General features: G+C 30.7%; 1 protein-coding gene across 1 annotated transcript; it reads left to right on the top strand.

Annotated features, from left to right (window-relative positions):
• The first annotated feature begins 11,768 nt into the window (after positions 1-11,768).
• On the top strand, positions 11,769-15,878 carry LOC120090380 (zinc finger CCCH domain-containing protein 30-like). Its single transcript, XM_039048002.2, has 2 exons — positions 11,769-12,077; positions 13,247-15,878. Exon 2 carries the CDS (start codon positions 13,359-13,361, stop codon positions 15,468-15,470), a length of 2,112 nt encoding a protein of 703 aa, XP_038903930.1. The 5' UTR covers positions 11,769-12,077; positions 13,247-13,358; the 3' UTR covers positions 15,471-15,878.
• Positions 15,879-20,364: the final 4,486 nt, after the last annotated feature.

Here is a 20,364-nt window from a genome sequence, read left to right as displayed (position 1 = left end):
AATCATGGTTATATAGAGTGGACATAATATATCTACCGTGAGGGGAGTGTAACTACTGGACTTTAGTGGAGTGACCTGGTAGTTAACGAATGGTGGTTAATTAGGTTAAAGAGTTTAACCGATTAATCTTGGATTGTTGGAGCCCATGATCCGTAGGTCCATGAGGTCCTCCTACTAGCTCATATTGAACTAAACCTTAAAATAGTGTAACGAACGAATTTGAAGTGTTCAAATTCGATTTTTGGAGCAGAGCTTAAATATATATAATATATTTAACCTAATGTTTAATTGTGAATCAAACATAAAGAAAGAGAAAATAGGAGATATTTAAATGAGATTTAAATATCAAGATTATGAAGTAGGGATTCATATTAATTGGGATTAGTGTTGAATTTAATATTAAATTGTTTAATTAATTATTTAATATTAATTTAATTTTAAAAATTAATTATTAGAATTAATTTTGAAATTAAATGAAATTGGTCAAAATTGCATTAAACGTCAAAGTTGTTGACTAGGTCAAAGGTGCAATGAAAGTCAAATTGTTAACTTTCAACTTTGGATTTTGAGAGTCAAACTTTGACCTTTGACCAAGTTAGTGAAAAGTTTCAACAATTGTGAGTAAAAAATACCAACTTTTGCATTGCTAAGTGTTGTCTTCATTTGAAAACATTTGCCCCATTAATCCCACTTTAAGTTAGTGGATTTTTTAGTGTCAAAATTTCATCAAACTCAAAGTTGTATGTTTTACATACAATGGTCTTTCAAAGGAAGAGTTTTTAATGAATTTTAATATTCTTGGCCAAGTGGGTATTTATGAGATTATTTGATAATCTCATTTTTTTTCTCAAATACTTAACCTTTTTTCTCTCCATAGTCACTCATCGGATCCCACCATCACGTTCTAAGGCCAGAGAATAGTTGGGAAGATTCTCGTGGTAGTCTAAGAACCGTTCATGAGGAGATTGGCGTTGATTTGGAGAAGATTCAAGTCTACAAAGGTTGTTTCTATCATTTTATACTTATTTTAATTGCACGCTTATTCTTTAAAATTAACCTAATTAAAGTACTTTAGATCTGTTATTTCTTCCGTTGTGCATGTGTTCGTTCCATCAGTTTATTGGTTTGTGGGTTAATGCTACTAAATTTTGAATAAAACATCTCATAATTTATTAAATAAATAAAATATTTGTATGTCACAATTACAAACTACAGGACTCACGAGATTTTGGGCATCGATCCCAACAAATCATGGATGTCACAGGACAAACACAAATAGGGAAAGCCTACAACTCTTTAAGAAAATACCCCAAGACCGTGAGTGACATATTTTATGAATGTTTTTTTTTATTAAATGGTTTCAACATATGTTTTATGATGAATGTTTTACTTAAGAGTTTTCAAAACATGATACATGTTTAAGCTCGAAGGTTTGTGGATGATTTTCTTAAAGAGGTTTTCAACGCATAGGTTATCTGCCATGCGACGAGTTTTCACAAATTGAACTATGAGTTTTAAACAAAGATGTGGACACATAGTCCTTTATTTTCAGAAGCTTTTAAGTGAGTTTATGATGAGTTCAAAGAACTCGAGTTTTATGCTATGAGTTTTAAAAGAAGTTTAAGAAGTTACCTAGGTTTTGATGAATAGAACCATGGTGATTTAAGATGTTTCCATCATATTTAAATGATGTTTTATGATGTGATGATGAAAAAACCTGATACTGAAGGTATAAAGGTATCTAGGTCCTTTGACACCTAAAGTATGACGGTATCCAAGGTATTACCACATGCACGTAAGTACTGTGATGTTGACGCTAAATGTGTTGAGCTTACTCCGCATCAACTAAGATTTCAATGTTGAGAGATTGAGCAAAAGGGTTCTCTCTCAACTAATGCAGAGGAATGATATTTTAAATGTATATATTGATGATGAGTAAGAATGATATTTTTTTTATGATGTTCTTAATGATAGTTGAGGTTTGAGTTTCATATGTTTTCCAAATTATAAGTTTAGAGTTGTATGTTATTTCTTGAACTAATGTCTCTGTTGATGTTTAATGAGAATGTTTTTAAAAGTAAGTCATTCACTGGGCTAGTACTTCATTCTTCCCAATGTTTTCTTTTTCCCCAGATAGTGGTCAACTCCCCAAGAGGTAGTTGTTCTGTTGTTTGCCATTCAAGTGCGAGATATGAGGAAAAAAGGAAGAGAAAGAGAAGTCTAGGTTGTTAAGCTTGTCTTATTGAGAATGAACATCATATACATATTAAGGACAAGAGGTAGGTCGAGTGGGACCCACTGTTATGAACTCATATGTATATCTCTATTACGATATGTATTTATATAAGCTTGTGCATGTGCTTTTAATTGCATTTGATATGAAGTATACAAGAAAGTGTATCTTTGTAAGTTGCTTATCGGGTGTCTAAGAATAGGTGATGAGAGTTGAGATGAGCAGTAGTTATCTTAAAAAAGTTGGCATCTGCTGTATTCACATATTCTTCTAGGTTAGGAAGGGAATCTGAGAGGAGGTGTGACATTTTTTTGTATTCACTCACTGTGTCTTATAATTCTTTTTATATTTAATCTTGATATAATAATAATGTCCTTTAATTAATGTCATTGTAGGTAAACTACTACTTTGGAGATGCTATTTGGAGATGTTGGAGATGTTGTTAGAGAAGTCATCAAACTTTCTTCTATGTATTCATTAAGACATTTGTTCTGTAGACCATCTTTGTCAATGTTTCTCTCTTTTATGTAATAAAAAATACTATCGACTTTGTTTGTTTATTTGTTTTATGTGAATAAGTTTGATTTGCTTAATAATGTTCTAAATATTAAGTTATTCAGATCAAATTTTTTTTTTTTTTAAAAAAAAAACAAACAAAAAATGGGAAAAGGGGAAAAGGGGAGAGTTTGATTTTCCGATGACGGCGTCGGGAGTTCCACTATCTCTCGACGGCTGATAAATCTTCGAAAGTTTTATTTCAGAAAATTGGGTTTCTGAATCAAACTCCTGAGGATAGAAAAATTGTCGGGAGATCAAGGAACTCTCGACGACAAATATACATCCACCGGGAGTAGATAACTCCCAACACAGTACACGAGGCATCGGGAGTTATCACTAACTCCTGACAGTAGGTATACGAGTGCTAGGAGATGGTCTCCCGATGAATGCATCTCAACCAAACTCTCGACAATTATAATGATCTCCCAATACGTTTTCCACCATTTCCTGATGAATTCAAGCGTTGGGAGGGCTATTTTCTTGTAGTGAATTCTGTGAGTAAAATTTTATTCAACACAAAGATAAGCATATTGATTTTGCATTAGATCACTTAAAAGGTTTAGTTTTATTTTTAGAAAAATATAGGAAAAATTGATTCACGTATGCTATGATTTCAACTAAACAAATTGCAAATGATATGGAAATGCAACCAATATTTCATTAAAAAAAAAAAAAGAATGATTCAAAGAAAAAAAAAAACAATTTGATCAGAATGTTAACATTGAAGAATATCTACGAAAATGTCTTTAACTTCTTATTTGATAGGAAGTCTTTAAAGTCATTAGATTGTGATAATTTGAAAAGATATTGTATTAATCTTGAAAATTCGTTAAAACGTGATACATTTTTTGACATCAATGGTTTAGATTTATTTTTTGAAATAAAAATATTAAGAGAAGTCTTGCAAAATGAAATTGATTGTCCTATTAAAATATTAAATTATATAAAAATGGTAAATGATTTTTCAAATACATATATTACTTATAGAATATTATTTAACAATACTAATAACGGTTGCTTTTGCTAAAATAAGCTTTTCAATATTAAAATTAATTAAATCTTATTTAAGGTTGACTATGTCGTAAGAAATATTAAATGGATTGATCATATTATCCATTGAAAATGATATATTAGTTAACTTAGATTATCAATATTTAATACATAATTTTACATCTCAAAAATTAAGAAAAATAAATGTTAGACAATATTTTCTATATAAAGGTCTTTCTATCAAAGTTTTGCCTAAGGTTTCATATTATCTAGAACCATTCCTAAATATAAATTTTTACATTCAAAATTATAAATACTAAAATTGTAAAATGAACTGCTCTCAAAAGATTGCCGTTAAAATTTCACCTAAAGGATTTTTTCCTTTTTTTTTTTTTTAATGAGACTATAATTCTATTAAATTTTCATTTTTTTTTTATAAATTGCATTATGTTATTTATGATACACACAAGTCTAAAATAACATCCATTATTCTGCCTTCTAAAAAAACCTTTTATTTTAATTAAATTATACTATATAAAGAATAACGAGATCTCTTATGATAAAAATTGATTTTACATTTTTCTAAGAAAAATAAAATTCTTCCATCTATTGTATCTTTATCATAAATAAAATAAAATAAAGAATCGTGTTCTTCCCCTTTTTTTATTTTATTTTTCACAAAATCCTATTCTTATCTTATAATAATATGCCCTACTTTTTAACAGAAGTCTTTTAAAATGAGAGTGATTGATTTTATTTTCTCCTTTTCCGAATAATAAAATCTTAACAGTTTGCCGTCCAAAAATTGCCTCTACAAGTTTAATCAAATATGCTTTTTAAAAAGCAATTATTAATATTTCAATTACATGAAATTGTAAAATATACTTTTAAATGCTTTTTTTTTTTTTTTTTTTTTAAATTCACTTCTTTTTAGGAAAATCTGAAAACAATATTTCAATTTTGCCCCCATTTGCCTTTTCTTTTCCCTTCTTTTATCTGTCCTTTTATAGTTGAAATCATTTATTATTATTTTTGGGCAGTTCTTCGTCACCTTTATATGTAATTTTAAAAATAATAATGAGCTAGTTAAACACATTAACTTCTAATTTTAAAATTTGGATTAAAATACCATTTTGATCCCATATCTTCTGATTTTAATTTTAATTTATATATTTTAAAATTTATTAAACAATAATAATATTTATGTAATAAATATAATTGTGAATATATTTTCATAAAAATATTAATAAATAAAAAGTACTTTTGTAAAGCATGAATTAACAAAGTAATAATGATTAATTTATTAACAACAATTTAATAAGTTTTTGTGGTAATTTCTCAAACTAAAATTTCAAGAATGCGATTGAAGCAGCCAATATCAACTTTTTATTTTATTTTTATTTTTTTAATTTCTCAACCATTTCAAAAGTTTGGCAAATTCCTAAATTAGCCCCGAGTATTAAAATTTGAGCTGAAAATTGACAATAAAAAATTTAAAATAAAAAGACACGATATATTTTAGTTTAAACGTAATTTTGTATTTTTAACTTTTAATTTTGTTTAATTTTTGTTCCATTTGCTTTTAAAAGCCATTTCGGTTATTTGTATATCATTTTATTAATCATTTGCTTTCAACTTATATCTAGTTTGAGTACATGCTCACATCAACAAGTTAGCACACAAATTTAAAGCCATCAAATTATCTTAAATAAAGGAAATATGATTATCAAAATTATGAGTGGATTTAGTATGGGTTTAAGAGAGGGCTCGAGCCCCCTTCAATTTTATACTCTTTATATATATAAACTGTCATAGTATCAAAACCACTAATTAACTTAATATTAAGTTTACCAAAACATTATGTAAAATGATAATTGTGTGTTAAACTTTAAATGAAACAATAATTTTAATTACAGATCTTACAAATATAGAATAACAACAAATCTATAAATGGAGTGTAACTCATGTAGTAGAAAATACTTGCTTCCCATGCCAAGAGTCGCGAGCTTTGATTCCCTCCACCTTCATATTTGTTTTATAATCCAAATTATGTATATATTTTTTTGTTTTTATATGTTCATTAGTTTTTTAGAAATAACAAAAAAAAAATTTGTAATAATTTAATACTTATGACGTGATATGAACATATTATTTTTTTCTTAAGTCGGAGGTTCAAACCATCGTACTCTTATCAATGTTAAATTTCCACTGAAAAAAATGTCGTTGAAATGTAATGAGGATATATATATATATATATATAAAACAATAAATTGATTGGGACGATATCTAATAAACTACAAAAAGACTAAATTTTCTTGTACTAAAAATTGACACAAAGGATTTTTTTTAGCAGCGTTAGATTGTTATTGTTATTAGGGTACAGAAATGTTTTTTAAGCCTTCTTTTGTATTCCTTATTTTTATAAAATAAATTAATATCAAATGACATCAAATCCCTTGGAATAAAGTTTCTTGACTACGGTTACAGGGAAATGGTTTATTATTTAAAATTTTAACATGAAACTTGAGAATTAAAAATGGAATCAAATAAAATAATTTATTTTTCTAAATCTCTCCTACCTTGTCATTCTCTTAGGGGCGTTTGGAACAAGAAATTAGTTAGTCGTAGCTTATTATAGTTGAGTTAATAGTTTGTTGAAGTGTAGATTATTTTAGTTTGGGTTATAATAGTATGTGTGTGAGTAGTAAATTATTTTAATTTGAGAATGAAATAGTAAACATTATAGCAAATAATAAAAAAAAATGATGAATATAAAATAGTAAAAACTATAGCAAATAGTAAATAGAGGTTTTGAAATAGTATTGACTGTAACTAATTGAGAGTTTTGAAACAGTATTTACTGTAACAAGAGTAATTATTACAGTATTAGGATAATTTTTGCCCCAAACATCCAATTAGTCTTAACCTACCATTTTTCATTTTGGAGTTCCCATGGATAACAAGGTCACAAACACAACTAATCCACAAGATGAGAAAGAAGAGAAAGTAGAGAGAGAAAGGGGAGACTTACTCAAATACTTAGATCTTCGTTCAACCTTTATTTTTTTATATTTAAAAATTAAGCTTGTTTTCTTTTCTTTTCTTTTTCTTCTTACAATAGTTAGTATATTTCTTAAATATAGAATTTGAATTCTCACCCAAATTCTAAATTTGAAAAAACTATTTTTTTAGTTTTTAAAAATTGACTTGATTTTTTAAAATATTAATAAAAAACAGATAACAAAATACAAAGTTTAGAAGTGAAATTAGTTCTATAAACTTAATTTTCAAAACATATTAATAAAAGTTCAAATGGGAATAGGTCAAATAATTACTGAACCGTTCAAGTTGATACAACATAATAAATTTAATGTCGAGATTGATTTTCATTTTTCTTTAAAAAAAGGGTTAAATTGGGTTTTCCAATATTGTTTCATAATGTTGAGAGGAAAAATAATGATAATATAATAATAACAATAAGTCGTCGGGTCGGGTCGGGTCGGGTCGGGTGTGAAATAGAAGTAAACTGAGGATGGTCCGAGTCCAACGTTGTCCTTATCCACTTTGTTTTTGTGTGTTTGTATGGGCACGTGATTGTTCCCCACTTCCCCCCTCCCCTTCATTTCTAAGATTTTCATTATTTTCTCCAAAAAAAAAAAAAAGAGTAGTAATTTATTTTTCTCCTTCCTTCTTCCACATCTTAACTGCAAAATCTCCATTGGGTCCCACCCATTTGGGCCCCACCTCCCCTGTTTTCTTTTCTTTTTACTCGCACCATTCTTCCCCTCCTTCTGTGCCGTACCTCATCATCTCCCCTTCTCCCAACCTTTTTTTATTTTTTTAAATTTTTTTTTGGTCAACTCCCACAATAGCCTACATTACTCTTCTTTTTCTTTTTCTTTTTTTTTCTCCCTTTGTTTTTCTTTCACGTTGGCTTTTTATGCAAATAAATAACTAGGTTAAAATCAACTGTTCCAAAAAAAGAAAAAAAAAACTTTTTGAATCCTAAATTTTGAATATATTTTCTAATTGATTCTGAATTTTGAAATATTATATTTTTATTACTTAATTTCGAGTTTAGTTTCAATTTAGTTCATAAGTTTCAAAATGTTGCAATTTTGCCATTGAGATGTGAGTTTTGTTTCAATTTGGTCATTTGATTTTAAAGTTTATCGTTTTTAATTTTGATTTTTTATTAAATACTCACTCTCAATATTTAACATTAATGTCTATTGATTAACTTAAAATAATTAAATTAATTATATTTAATTAAGTTTCACACTTTTTTTTTCGAAATGAATATATCTCAACTGACATAATACTTGTATTATCAACCTTATAATCAAAAGTTCATTCTCCCATATTATCAAAATAATAATAATGATGATGATGATTATATTTTGAAACTCTAATGAAAACTATACCCAACATCTAAGGATCAATAGCATACTTTTCCAATAAAAAAATAATTTTAATTATTGTTATTTCATTTCCCCTGTATCTTATTTTTAATAAATTTAAAGTTTATTTTCATCCAAATTAGTTGAGCTATAGTTTTTGTGTAATAAATTACACCATGTGAATTTGAGGAAAAATCGATAAAAACTAAGTCTTGTCTGAAAATTATAAGTGAATTATTAAACTTTTGACCTTGAAAATTCATTAACTAAAATATAATGAAATTCAGAGTACCAAAAAAATAAATAATCATAATTTTTTTTTTTTTTTAATTTTTAAAAAACCATATCTTTCGTTTTAACCCTTGTCCACTTAGTTCCGATCAATTACAAGGTGTAAATTCTATTTACTTTGTTTATTAAAATGTCCACTTTGTTCTAAATACTTTTAAGTTTTTTTAGTTAGGGTACGAATATAAATACAAAATATATATATCTGTTAAAATACCATTTTTTAGAAATAAGTATATTAAGGAAAAAACAAACTTAATATGAGGAAGATCTTCAAGTGAAGTAGAGACACTCTATTCAGAAAGTGATCGTCCCAAAAAAGCCCTTTTAGCCCCTCACCAGATAAAGAGATACTACAAAAAATATCACAAGGAAGCCAAGCCTCCGTCGCAAGAGCATGAACAACTTGATTGTAAGCCTTTTTACGAAAAGAAAACCTTAGAACATTCACCTGAGGGATGAGGAGAAGAATATCCTCAGCAACATTCGACGTCTCTAATAAATCCAGACAATCCTTATCTAGGAGTTTGATAATCTTCAAAGACTCAACCTCCAAGGGGAGATAACATGCATAAAATTTGACTTTGATATTTTTCAAACGATCTAAATTTGCAAAACTTTTAAGCGCTGTGACCGGCCATTTTGGTTAAAATACCATTTTGATTATTTAGTTATTTGATTAATTTTTTTTTTACAACTATTTGGAGTGGGAAAACGAAATACTCAAGGGACGTTTGAGGCAAAGATTATCCTAAGATTATAATAATCACTTATTGCTACCGTAAATACTATTTTGTAGTTCTTAATGGGCTATGATCAATACTATTTTAAAACTCACATTTGCTATAATATTTGCTGTTTGTTACAATTTTTACTATTTTACATTTATTATTTTTTTATTCATTACTATAATATTTAGTATTTTTCTCTCAGACTAAAAAAACTTACACCTCAAACACATACTGTTATAACCAAAACTAAAATAATCTACACTCAAACACAAACTATTATAAACTAACTATAATAACTTAGGACTATAATAATCAACTTCTTGCCTCAAACGCTCTCTTAAAGGTCAACAGTACACAATTTATGTAGTTGAATTAAGTGTATGTTGGCTACTAATTTAAAGATTTATTAAAAATATATGGATAAATTTGGACATCTGAAATTTCATAGACTAAAATGTCAAAGTACATTGATCGAAATGATATATATATATATATATATATATACATACATACATACATACAGTTTTAATCTTTGCATAATATCTTTTTCTCTTATCAACCAAATTTCTATTTTCGTTCTTAAAGAACATTAAGGAGTAAAATTGGCAAAAGATTGAAATAATATAAATTATATTATAAACCTAAATAAAAATATATGAAGTGTAATATACCATTTCAATGTCCATAATTTACATTTAATTTCATTTGGATCTTTATTCCTGTTGCTTTTCTTTTAAGAAAAAATAATTTTTTTATTTATAATTTATTACTTAACATATTTTCTTGTTCTTACTAGAACTTAACAATATTCTTACTTGACATTTTGTTTAGACACTCAACTTATTACCTTTTTCAATTGCATCAAAAGGGAATTTGAAATCGACCACCAAATATAAAATAAGAATTTATTTTGTTTTTTGAGCAAAAATAAAAAAATAATTGATACTAGATTTTTGGTGTTATTTATAATTTTATAAAGAAAGGGAATTTTTATGTACAGTTGAGAAGAAACCAATGATTCCTTTTTCTTATTTATTTTTTTAAGAAATAATTAATTTTAATTTATTTCCCCAATCTTGTGATTTGACTCGACAATTAACCAGAATTGACTACCATCTGATGTCCGCTTCCGTACGATAAGATCCAGAGCTCCGATTCCGATTTGTTACGCCTCCTTCTCTTCCACCGGCCCCATCAGTTCCCGGTTATCTCCCAAATCCACAAATTTCTATCCTCTGCATTCCCTCCCACAGTATTCCACCACGTCACCCTCTCCCAATGGCCATCCTCAACCCACGTGCGCCCTTCTCACGCGTGCGAGCTGCACTTTTGACTTTCAAATATTAGTTATTTAAAGTTAGCTTCTATCTATATTTGTTAAATAACAATAATATTTTTCATGTGAGAAAATACAATATAAATATATTTCAAATTTTTTTGAAGAGGTATTGTAATTAAAGTGTGGGATGGGAGAATCGAATCTTAAACCACGAGGTTGATAGTATAAATATTATGCCAGCTAAACTCTTGTTGGCAATATATTTCAAAGTGTTGGACTTCATTAAATTAAGTTTATAAATGTATTTTCCATTTTTTTAGCGTATTTTCATATTCTAAACCAAGTTTTGAAATAGTGCTTAACTTTTTTGTTTTAAAATTAAGTTATGAAGGATCCTTTTTTACTATAAGGATGAAGGCTATCGTAAATAAGTAGTGAAAAAACAGGCAATATTTTTTAAAATTATTTATCAAATGAGACTTAATAGATGAAAATGAGTCAATATGAGCATTATTCGCTAAATATGTATTCTTGATCACTAGATATGAGATTCAAATTTTCTACCTACAAATTATCAAAACTATACAGAAGAAAATAAAAAAAAAAAGAAGAAAAGATGAAGACCAATTACTTTTTGTTTTTGGAAAAAATTAACAAATAAATCAACATTTTAAAGATTTATAGAAAGTAAATAAGACTAAATTTTTACATTTAAAATTACAATGATTAAAGAATAATCTAACTGCACTCATGTTTATGCATTTTTTTCGAATCACAAAATATTGGGACTGGAAATTAGAATAGGCAGCGAAAAGATAGTTATATCTAGATACACCAAAATATTTTCATAATTAAAATAAAAAATACTTTAGAGAGAACAAAATGATGTTTTTTAAATTAAAAAAAATCAACATATATTCCTGCCACGTCATTAGATATTTTGTATGATTTTAATGTGGCGGGTCGCAGCGGATAACCCCTCGCATCCACTTTAACTTTCATGTCGAGTGAATTTAGGATGAATTTGCCTGAAATTTGACACAAATGGGTGCGGTTAAATTATTTCCAAGGTTTCCACTTCCTCCGTGCAGCCTCATAATTTTATCATGACCCAACAAATCAGATAATTCCACGCAAGCACCAAATTGACAATACTGCCCCTCATGGATTCGTGGCGGAATCTCGTTGGAGAAAAAGAAAATAATTGAATACCAGATATGAATCAGAAGTAGACGAATATTACTCAGTGCGCTTTGTTTTTATGTTTTTTTTTTTTTTTTCTTTCCTTCGAGTTCTCTTTTTGCTGATATTGGGTAGGCGATTTTCTCAAACGAGGAAAATAATAATAATTAATTAAAAAAAAAAGAAATAACGAATAAAATTTTTTATTGGGTATTTTAAATTATAATTATTTTATTTTCCATGAAAAAAGCAAAAACATTGGGTTTGGAGATGGAGGAAGAACAAGCTCTCTTCTTCTTCGTTCTCTCTACTCGCAGTTTCTCACTCTCCAGAGTCAAACGCTCTCTTCCAAGCTCTAGATCGATCTCTCTCACTCGTTGAATCATCATTGACTTCCATCTCCCCTCTAATTTTTGGTAAGATTGTTTCCCCTCTTCGATCCCTACTTGCGATCTTCTTTTTCATTTTCTCTCGCTCTGATTTGCGATGTTCTTGTAATCTAACGAAATGAAAAATATTTGGAAATACTTCGATCCCTCTTTGAATGATCTTAGCTGATATTTGTTGATTTTTACCCTTTTCCTACGATTTTGGTGTTTTGGTTGAGCTTGATTTTGTGGAGAACTGTTTGATGATCGATCCATGGTTTGATTCTTAAAAATTAACTGTATTTTTTGGTTTTATTCTGGTGTTTGATCCGCGTTGTTTTGGTTTTTATGTATAATGTCTTGGATCGTTTGAAAATAGAGGATCCTGAGGATTTTTTTTCTTTGTTTTATCAGATTTTATATTGTTGTTTTTACAAAATTATTATTGACATTTGACTGTTGTTTTTCTGTTATGATTTTGAGGTCCTCCACTTCTAAAATAGTGTATTTTTATGTAACAAAATCCAAAAAATATCTACTTGTTGGTTTGGGGAAATAGAGATGAGGTGGAACTTACACTTCTGAAATGAAATTTGTTATTATTATTATTATTATTATTATTATTATTATTATTATTATTATTATCGAAATATTAAATTAAATTCGGGATGAACTCCTTGACAAAAATTCTATTTTAGAAAAAAGTTGTTATTTTTTAAATTAAAAATTTGGATTAAGGATTATAAATTAGGGTTGGGATAATTTATGTAAATAATTGACGGTTTTGTTCGTAATTTTCTCTTTAACGTTCCACAAATTATAAAATTTATTAGCAGATTTTTTTTTTCAGTTTTGTTTTCCATTTTCTCGTCTTCTTGTCTCTTCTTCTTCTTCTAATAGAATTTACGAACCTGTTCTAAGAATTTGTCTGTATTTTAGTGCTCATAGAATCTGCTGAATCTGATTAAATCTCTTATCTTCAATCTTGTTTGATACCCACTTTCCTTTGACATAAATGATATATAAAATTTACGCCGATAACCATTCATTTTTGTGTTGCATCTTTTTGTTTACTGGAATCCTATTCTACTCCGGTTTGATTCCATTGACATTAACTTTTGAATTTGCTAACTTTTCCCTCCTTTTATTCTGTCATGTTGATTGTAACTCACCATAAATTTTGAACTCTTTTTTGTGGCATGGTTTCATGAGTTCAGCTGGCATTTCTCCCAATGAAGGAAGCATGTTTTGTGGTTTAGAGCTAAAGCCCATATCGTCTTTGAGAAATTTCTTCGTCACATTTGATTGTGTAATCCCTTGGAACCAGCCATGAATAACTTGACTGTCGAAACAGAAGATGTCTTTTCCAGCTTGCTCGAGCTTGCTGCTAATGATGACATTGATGCCTTCAAGAGATCGATTGAGCGCGACCCTTCTGGTATTGATGAAATTGGTTTATGGTATGGCCGCTTACGTGGTTCGAAACAAATGACTAATGAGCAGAGAACTCCTTTAATGGTTGCTGCTACTTATGGTAGCACTGAGGTTCTGAAGCTTATTCTTTCTCTTTCTTGTGCTGATGTTAACCGCGCCGTTGGTCTTGACAGAAGCACTGCCCTTCATTGTGCAGCCTCAGGTGGGGCTGCAAATGCTGTAGATATTGTGAAGCGGCTCTTAGCTGCTGGTGCTGATCCTAATATGGTTGATGGGAATGGACATCGACCTGTCGATGTGATTGTTGCCCCTTTAAGGCATGGCGAGGTTAAATCAACCCTTACAGAACTTCTTAAGACAAATGGTTTGTCTGGTGAAGGAAATCTTGATGTTTTAACAGGTGCTAGAAATTCGCATTCTACTCGCCCTTCGTCTCCTCTGAATGTTCCCTCATCAGCATCGGAATTAGTTTCTTCTCCAACAAAGTCGAAACTAAGTGATTTTCCAATGTATTCTGTATCTGAGAAGAAAGAATACCCTGTTGATCTTTCTCTTCCAGACATCAAGAATAGTATCTACTCAACTGATGAATTCCGAATGTATTCGTTCAAGGTTCGGCCCTGCTCACGTGCTTACTCTCATGATTGGACTGAGTGCCCCTTTGTTCACCCTGGAGAAAATGCCAGAAGGAGGGATCCAAGAAAGTTTCATTATAGCTGTGTACCCTGTCCTGATTTTCGGAAGGGCGCTTGCAGACGAGGAGATATGTGTGAGTATGCTCATGGGGTGTTTGAGTGTTGGCTGCACCCAGCACAATATCGAACCCGCCTTTGCAAAGATGGCACAAATTGCTCAAGAAGAGTGTGCTTTTTTGCACACACCACCGATGAACTGCGCCCTCTGTATGTTTCGACTGGGTCTGCTGTTCCATCACCGCGCTCTTGTACTTCTGGGGCTTCTGCCATGGATTATACTACAGTCATGAATCTTCTACCTGGTTCTCCATCTTCGGTCCCTGTGATGTCTCCATCACCGTTCACTCCTCCGATGTCACCATCTGCCAATGGCATGTCTCACTCGTCTGTGGCTTGGCCCCAACCGAATGTACCTGCCTTGCATCTTCCAGGAAGCAATATTCAATCCAGCCGCCTAAGATCATCTTTGAGTGCTAGAGACATGCCTGTAGAGGACTTTGATTATCTGAGTGATTTTGATATGCAACAACAGCAGCTCCTTAACGACTTGAATTGTCTTTCTCAACCACCGTTAAGTTCAAATTCATTGAACCGTTCTGGTCGGCTGAAAACTATGACTCCTTCGAATCTCGACGATCTATTCTCTGCGGAGAGTTCGTCTCCCAGATACTCTGATCAAGCTCTGGCTTCAGCTGTTTTCTCCCCTACACACAAATCAGCAGTTATCAATCAATTTCAGCAGCAACAGAATATGTTGTCACCAATCAATACAAATTTCTCTCCTAAAAATGTTGATCATCCTCTATTGCAGGCTTCTTTTGGTGTTCCATCATCTGGGAGGATGTCCCCACGAAATCTGGAACCCATCTCTCCAGTGGGCTCTCGCTTGTCCATGTTAGCTCAAAGAGAGAAACAGCAACAGTTTCGCAGCCTCAGCTCACGTGAACTTGGTGCCAATTCTGCTTCTATTGTTGGTTCTCCTGCAAATTCTTGGTCCAAATGGGGACCTTCAAATGGAAGACCTGATTGGGCAGTCAATCCAGATGAAATAGGTAAACTTCGGCGATCATCGTCATTTGAGCTTGGGAACAATGGAGAAGAGCCGGATTTATCATGGGTTCAATCACTTGTGAAAGAATCTCCAACCGAGATAAAAGAAAAGCAGGCTCATCCCAATTTGGGTGGCGATAGTTTTGTATCTTCTGGTGAGAGTTCTAACATGAACTCACAAATGGAGTCGGTCGATCATGCTGCATTAGGAGCATGGCTGGAACAAATGCAGCTCGATCATCTCGTCGCGCAACAGAACTGAAGTTGTTTCGATGGAGGTAGTTAACTACAGTTATATTTTGGTATATAACATGCCTTTTTTTAGATTTTTGTTGTTGGGCATGGGAAGAAAAGATCCATAGTAACAAGGCAAAGGGGGGGAGTTAGCGTAGCCCTCACTTGAAGGAGATGATTCATTTTCACCATTTTTAGTACAACAAAATGTTAAGTCAGGAAGGGGAGAAAACCTATTAGTTGTTAATGTCGAAAAATTTAGAACCCAGGTTAGGTTTTATTCTTTTGCTTTCAATATTTTGAAAAAAAATTTAGATCTACAAGGTTGCCATTTTTTCTCTCTCAAAAGCCCTTGTTGTGAGGAGCATCATGTTTAATTGTAATGAACATCCTATCACATTCACATCTTAATTCATCACTTCGTTCGTTTACTAAACCAAGCAATTCCCACTTCTTTAGTCGTCTCCCATTTTCTTATCCATCAAATCTACGAACTCTGTCAATAACTCAATGAAAAAGCTTGTGGATTGATTGGAAACTTGTTTGGGGAAAGAACTTGATTCCAAATAGTGGGGATTTTTTTGGCCCTCCTTTTATGTGAAGATAAGAACATGGATTCTTTTGTAGATTATCCCAATGGAATGATTAGGTTAATGGGAATTTTAGGGTAATTTTCTAATGGTCAAGTCATTATCAGTTGATGTTGATTTGTTTGAAGGATCGGTTCTTGGATACTTGTTATTTTAATAATCTCCAGAGATAATATTCATGTGCCCAAATCTTTCTATAATCTTCTGGAAATAGATGCCTTTTTTGTTCTCTTTTGATATTTTGTATATTTTTAGATTACATCCATTCTGGAATCATATGGAATTTGGTTCATTTATAAAATGAAAGTTGAAGGACAATTTCTTTGTTTATGAATTGTGAATACTAGGTTTGAATCTTCATTTTATTTTATTTTGGGTTCTGAACTTCTAAAATGTTTATGTTTTTCTGAAATTTGTAAGAAAATTTCGCCATTTTGGTATTTAAAAGTTTAATGTGTATATTTTACAAAATGACGGTTGAGAAAGTCCTTTTCTTGTTTGTTGAGGTCCTTTTTTGGTAATTATTTTGTTTTTTAAAATTAAGCTTATGGATATTACTTCACTTTCAATTTTTTTTTTTTTTGTTATCTACCAAGTTATCTATTTTTCACCAATAATTTAAAAAATCAAGCCAAATATTGAGAATTAAAAAAAATAGTTTTCAAAATGTTGTTTTTATCATTGGAATTTAATTTAGAATTTAATTATTGTATTTAACACGATGCAAATCATTGTAATAAATGTAGATGAAATAGGTTTGATTAAAAAAAAAAAAAAAAAAAAGCCTTAAGTTAAACTATGTTTGTCTTTTTGGTTTTAGTTTTGGCCTGGTTCTCTTGTATTTTTCTTTTTTAAATTAAAAGAAAGCTTAAAGCTATTGTAGTTTGACATTTTAACTATATTTTAATACCTATCTCTTTAATAAACTTGTCCAAAGGCATAAACAATTAATTATAACATTTTAAAATCAATTGCCAAAATCAACATAAACATATAAAGTATGCTGGTTTAAAGATTTATTATTTCTTCAATGATAAGTGCTTTCGCACATGACGTATTTTTTAAATTTATTTCTATTTTGGCTAAATATATCAAATAGCATTCAATTTATTAGGTAACTCTCAATTTAGTTATTTATACTTTGAAATTTTCAAATGTACCCTTAGTATGTAAATGATTTTTAAATAAGTTTGTTAGTTTTTTTTTTCAAAAGAATTGTTATATATTTGGTGTGATGTTATTTCCTTACGAATGAGTAACATATTCAGGTTCAAGTCTATCAATAAAACAATATTTAATAATAAAGGATTTTTTATTAACAAATTTTAATAAGAGAAATTTTCACAAATAGGAAAAATGTCAAACTATTTATAAAAATAGTAAAAAAAATACTGATAGACACGGATAGATTTCTATCAACCGCTATCAATGATAAACTTATATAAGTTTCTATAGCATTGATAGTATCAATGAGAAACTTCTACAAGTTTCTATCACTTATAGACACTGATAAACTTCTATCGGTCTCTATCAATGATATACTTCTATTAATTGCTATCATTGGTAGACACAGATAATATAATGACCTGACTTTCTAGGACTAGTATTGGATCGTTATTACATGCATGCATAAATCTCAAAACGTCTCTTTCACGAAATATGACTAAATCCAAAAGAATTTCATAAATCCAAATAGCTGAAAATCTTTGATCGAGGTCCCCTCTAAAACGTAAATTCAAATAAGAAACATAATTTAAAACATTTGACTGTTAACAACTGTAACATGAAAAACATGTGCGTAAGCTTCTGTCTGGTCCCAATGGCACGAATTCATTCTTGTCATTCGTTGATCCGTTCTTCCCTTACCTGAAAAACAAATCATAAGAAATGGTGAATATAAAAATACTTAGTAAGTGACCAGTTATTGGGCCCACTAGGTATTTTAGCCTTCCTATCGAGACACAGGTGTACATCACGTATCATAGGCACAAGCATAAAGGGTGAATCTGAAGGCACACTTTCATAGGTAATGATCCTAAAGGAACACATATCATGTAGTTTAGTGAACCCAAAGGAACACATAACAATAGTGGTGATCCTTTAAGGACACCGAATCAATCATAAATGATGAACTCAAGAGTTCACAACATAAAATGTACATAGCCTGATAGGAGTGCTAACAGTCACCATTAGTTCAACATGCAACATACAACATCCAAATTTCGTTTCAAACCATAAACATGTTATCATGATCTTGGTAGCATAATTCATAGGTTTCCAGAACACTCTCAACCGTCCAACCATTAGTAAATCATAGCAAATAATTCCATCACAAAAATAACATGCTTTCACATGTATACACAATCTTAACATCAATTTGGTTAGGACGTCTAGTTCGTGGGCGAACCAGAAGTAAACCACTTACCTCATTTTAAGCACAAAAAGAATATCCAAGCAAAGCAATCTTCAACAAAAGTCCCGATTTAAAACCCATAATCTAAATCCAAATTTAACTTCAACCCTTAGGACCTAGTTTCATTCACCAAATTGACCAAATAACTCCAAATAAATTTACCCAAAGTGTCGTTTGATCCGAATTGCTTCCAAATTTAGCACGGTTGGTGAAGACTAAAGAGTCTTGGAGAAATCTTGGAAGAATCTTAGAGCTGAAGTTTTTATTCATTGATTAAATTAAGTGATAAGTTCCCTTTAAATAGGCCCAAAGAGAAAGGACTTGTACACACCTAATTAACCAACTAACCTAACCTCTTTTAAATAGACCCAAAGGAGAAGGGTTTTGTCACAACTATTCTAAAATTAAAACTGAATTTAAAAAAAGAACACAATCTGTCATTTTACAAAAAAACATCTAAAATACCCTTTTTACAAGAAATGCCCAAAATACCCTTAATATCCCTACATCAACTCGACCCCCTTAGAATTAAACTCGTCCTCGAGTTTTAAGTTGAAAGCTTGAACTGATTCGGGGCTTGATAAAGGAAGATGTCTACAACATTGAAAGTATTGTTTATGTTGAATGAAGATGGGAGGTTGATCTTGTAAGCATTATCACTGTATTTCTCAAGGATAATAAATGGTCCGAGCTTTTTGTCATTAAGTTTGTTGTATGCTCCTTTTGGCAAGCGGTCCTTTCGAAGATATATCATACAAGGTCTCCCAGCTTGAATGAAACATGTCTTTTATGACTTTCTGCTTGAGCTTTGTATGTGGAGGTTGCTTTCTGTAGGTGGTTAATGACTTCCAAGTGTAGCTCTTGAATACGTTCAACAAGTTGTTCAACTTCTTCGCTAATATCTATGTTAGAAGGAAGAGTTGTAAGATCAAAAGTCAAACAAGGAGGTTTAGTATATACAATCTCAAATGGACACTTTCATGTTGATCTATTCCGCATGTTGTTGTAAGCAAACTCCGCTTGAGGTTAGTGTCTCATTGTTTTGGTTGATTTCCACTTAGACATCAAAGCATATTACCCAATGTTCGGTTTGTAACTTCTGTTTGACATCCGTTTTTGGGTGGTTTGAAGAGCTAAATTTGAGGTTAGTGCCAAAATGTTTCCACAAACTTTTTCAAAAGAAAAAAAATCATAAATTTGACATTTCTATCAGACACAATTGTCTTTAAAATTCCATGAAGCCAGACAATATCTCGAAAGAAAATATTAGCAATGTTCACAACATCATATATTTTCTTACAATGTATAAAATGAGCCATTTTGCTAAATCTATCAACAACGACAAATATAAAGTTAAACCCCCTTTGTGTCTTTGGCAACCCTAATATAAAATCCATCGATAAGTCCTCCCAAATGTTAGTAGGGATTGGAAGAGGAGTATACAAACCGGTGTTTTGAGTGTGACCTTTGGAGATTTGGCAAGCAAAGCACATTTTTACTAAATTGTTGACGTCTTTTCGAAGCCAAGGCCAAAAAAATCGTGTGGCAAGGGTTTCATAGGTTTTGTCACGGCCTAAATTGATGGAATGTAGACGCATGCAACGAGAGTAATCATAATTAATAAGCACTCTAATTACACTTAATTTGAGTTCTAAAAGTATGCAAAAACAGTTTTTCAGTCAAGAGGGTTTCCAGAACATTTACCTTTGTAGAACCCTCCAAATTCGAGCAGCTCTCCATGAATTTGAGCTTCAAATCAATAGTAGACCACAGAGAGTGTCTTCTCTACTATTTTCAGCTTGAATTTGATTGGTGGAACTCAGTATTCAAGTGAATTGAAGTGGGAATAGGAGAGGGTTTGAGAGATAGAGAGAATTATGCAAAAGTTTCAGAAGTTCCAGCATTCCTCTTCCCAATCT

The sequence above is a fragment of the Benincasa hispida genome, chromosome 11 (genome assembly GCF_027475165.1).
Source record: "Benincasa hispida cultivar pf3 chromosome 11, pf3_genome.v1.1, whole genome shotgun sequence".
Lineage (NCBI taxonomy): Eukaryota > Viridiplantae > Streptophyta > Magnoliopsida > Cucurbitales > Cucurbitaceae > Benincasa > Benincasa hispida.
Note: the sequence above shows the minus strand (reverse complement) of the source record. Positions and strands in the feature narration are given on the sequence as shown.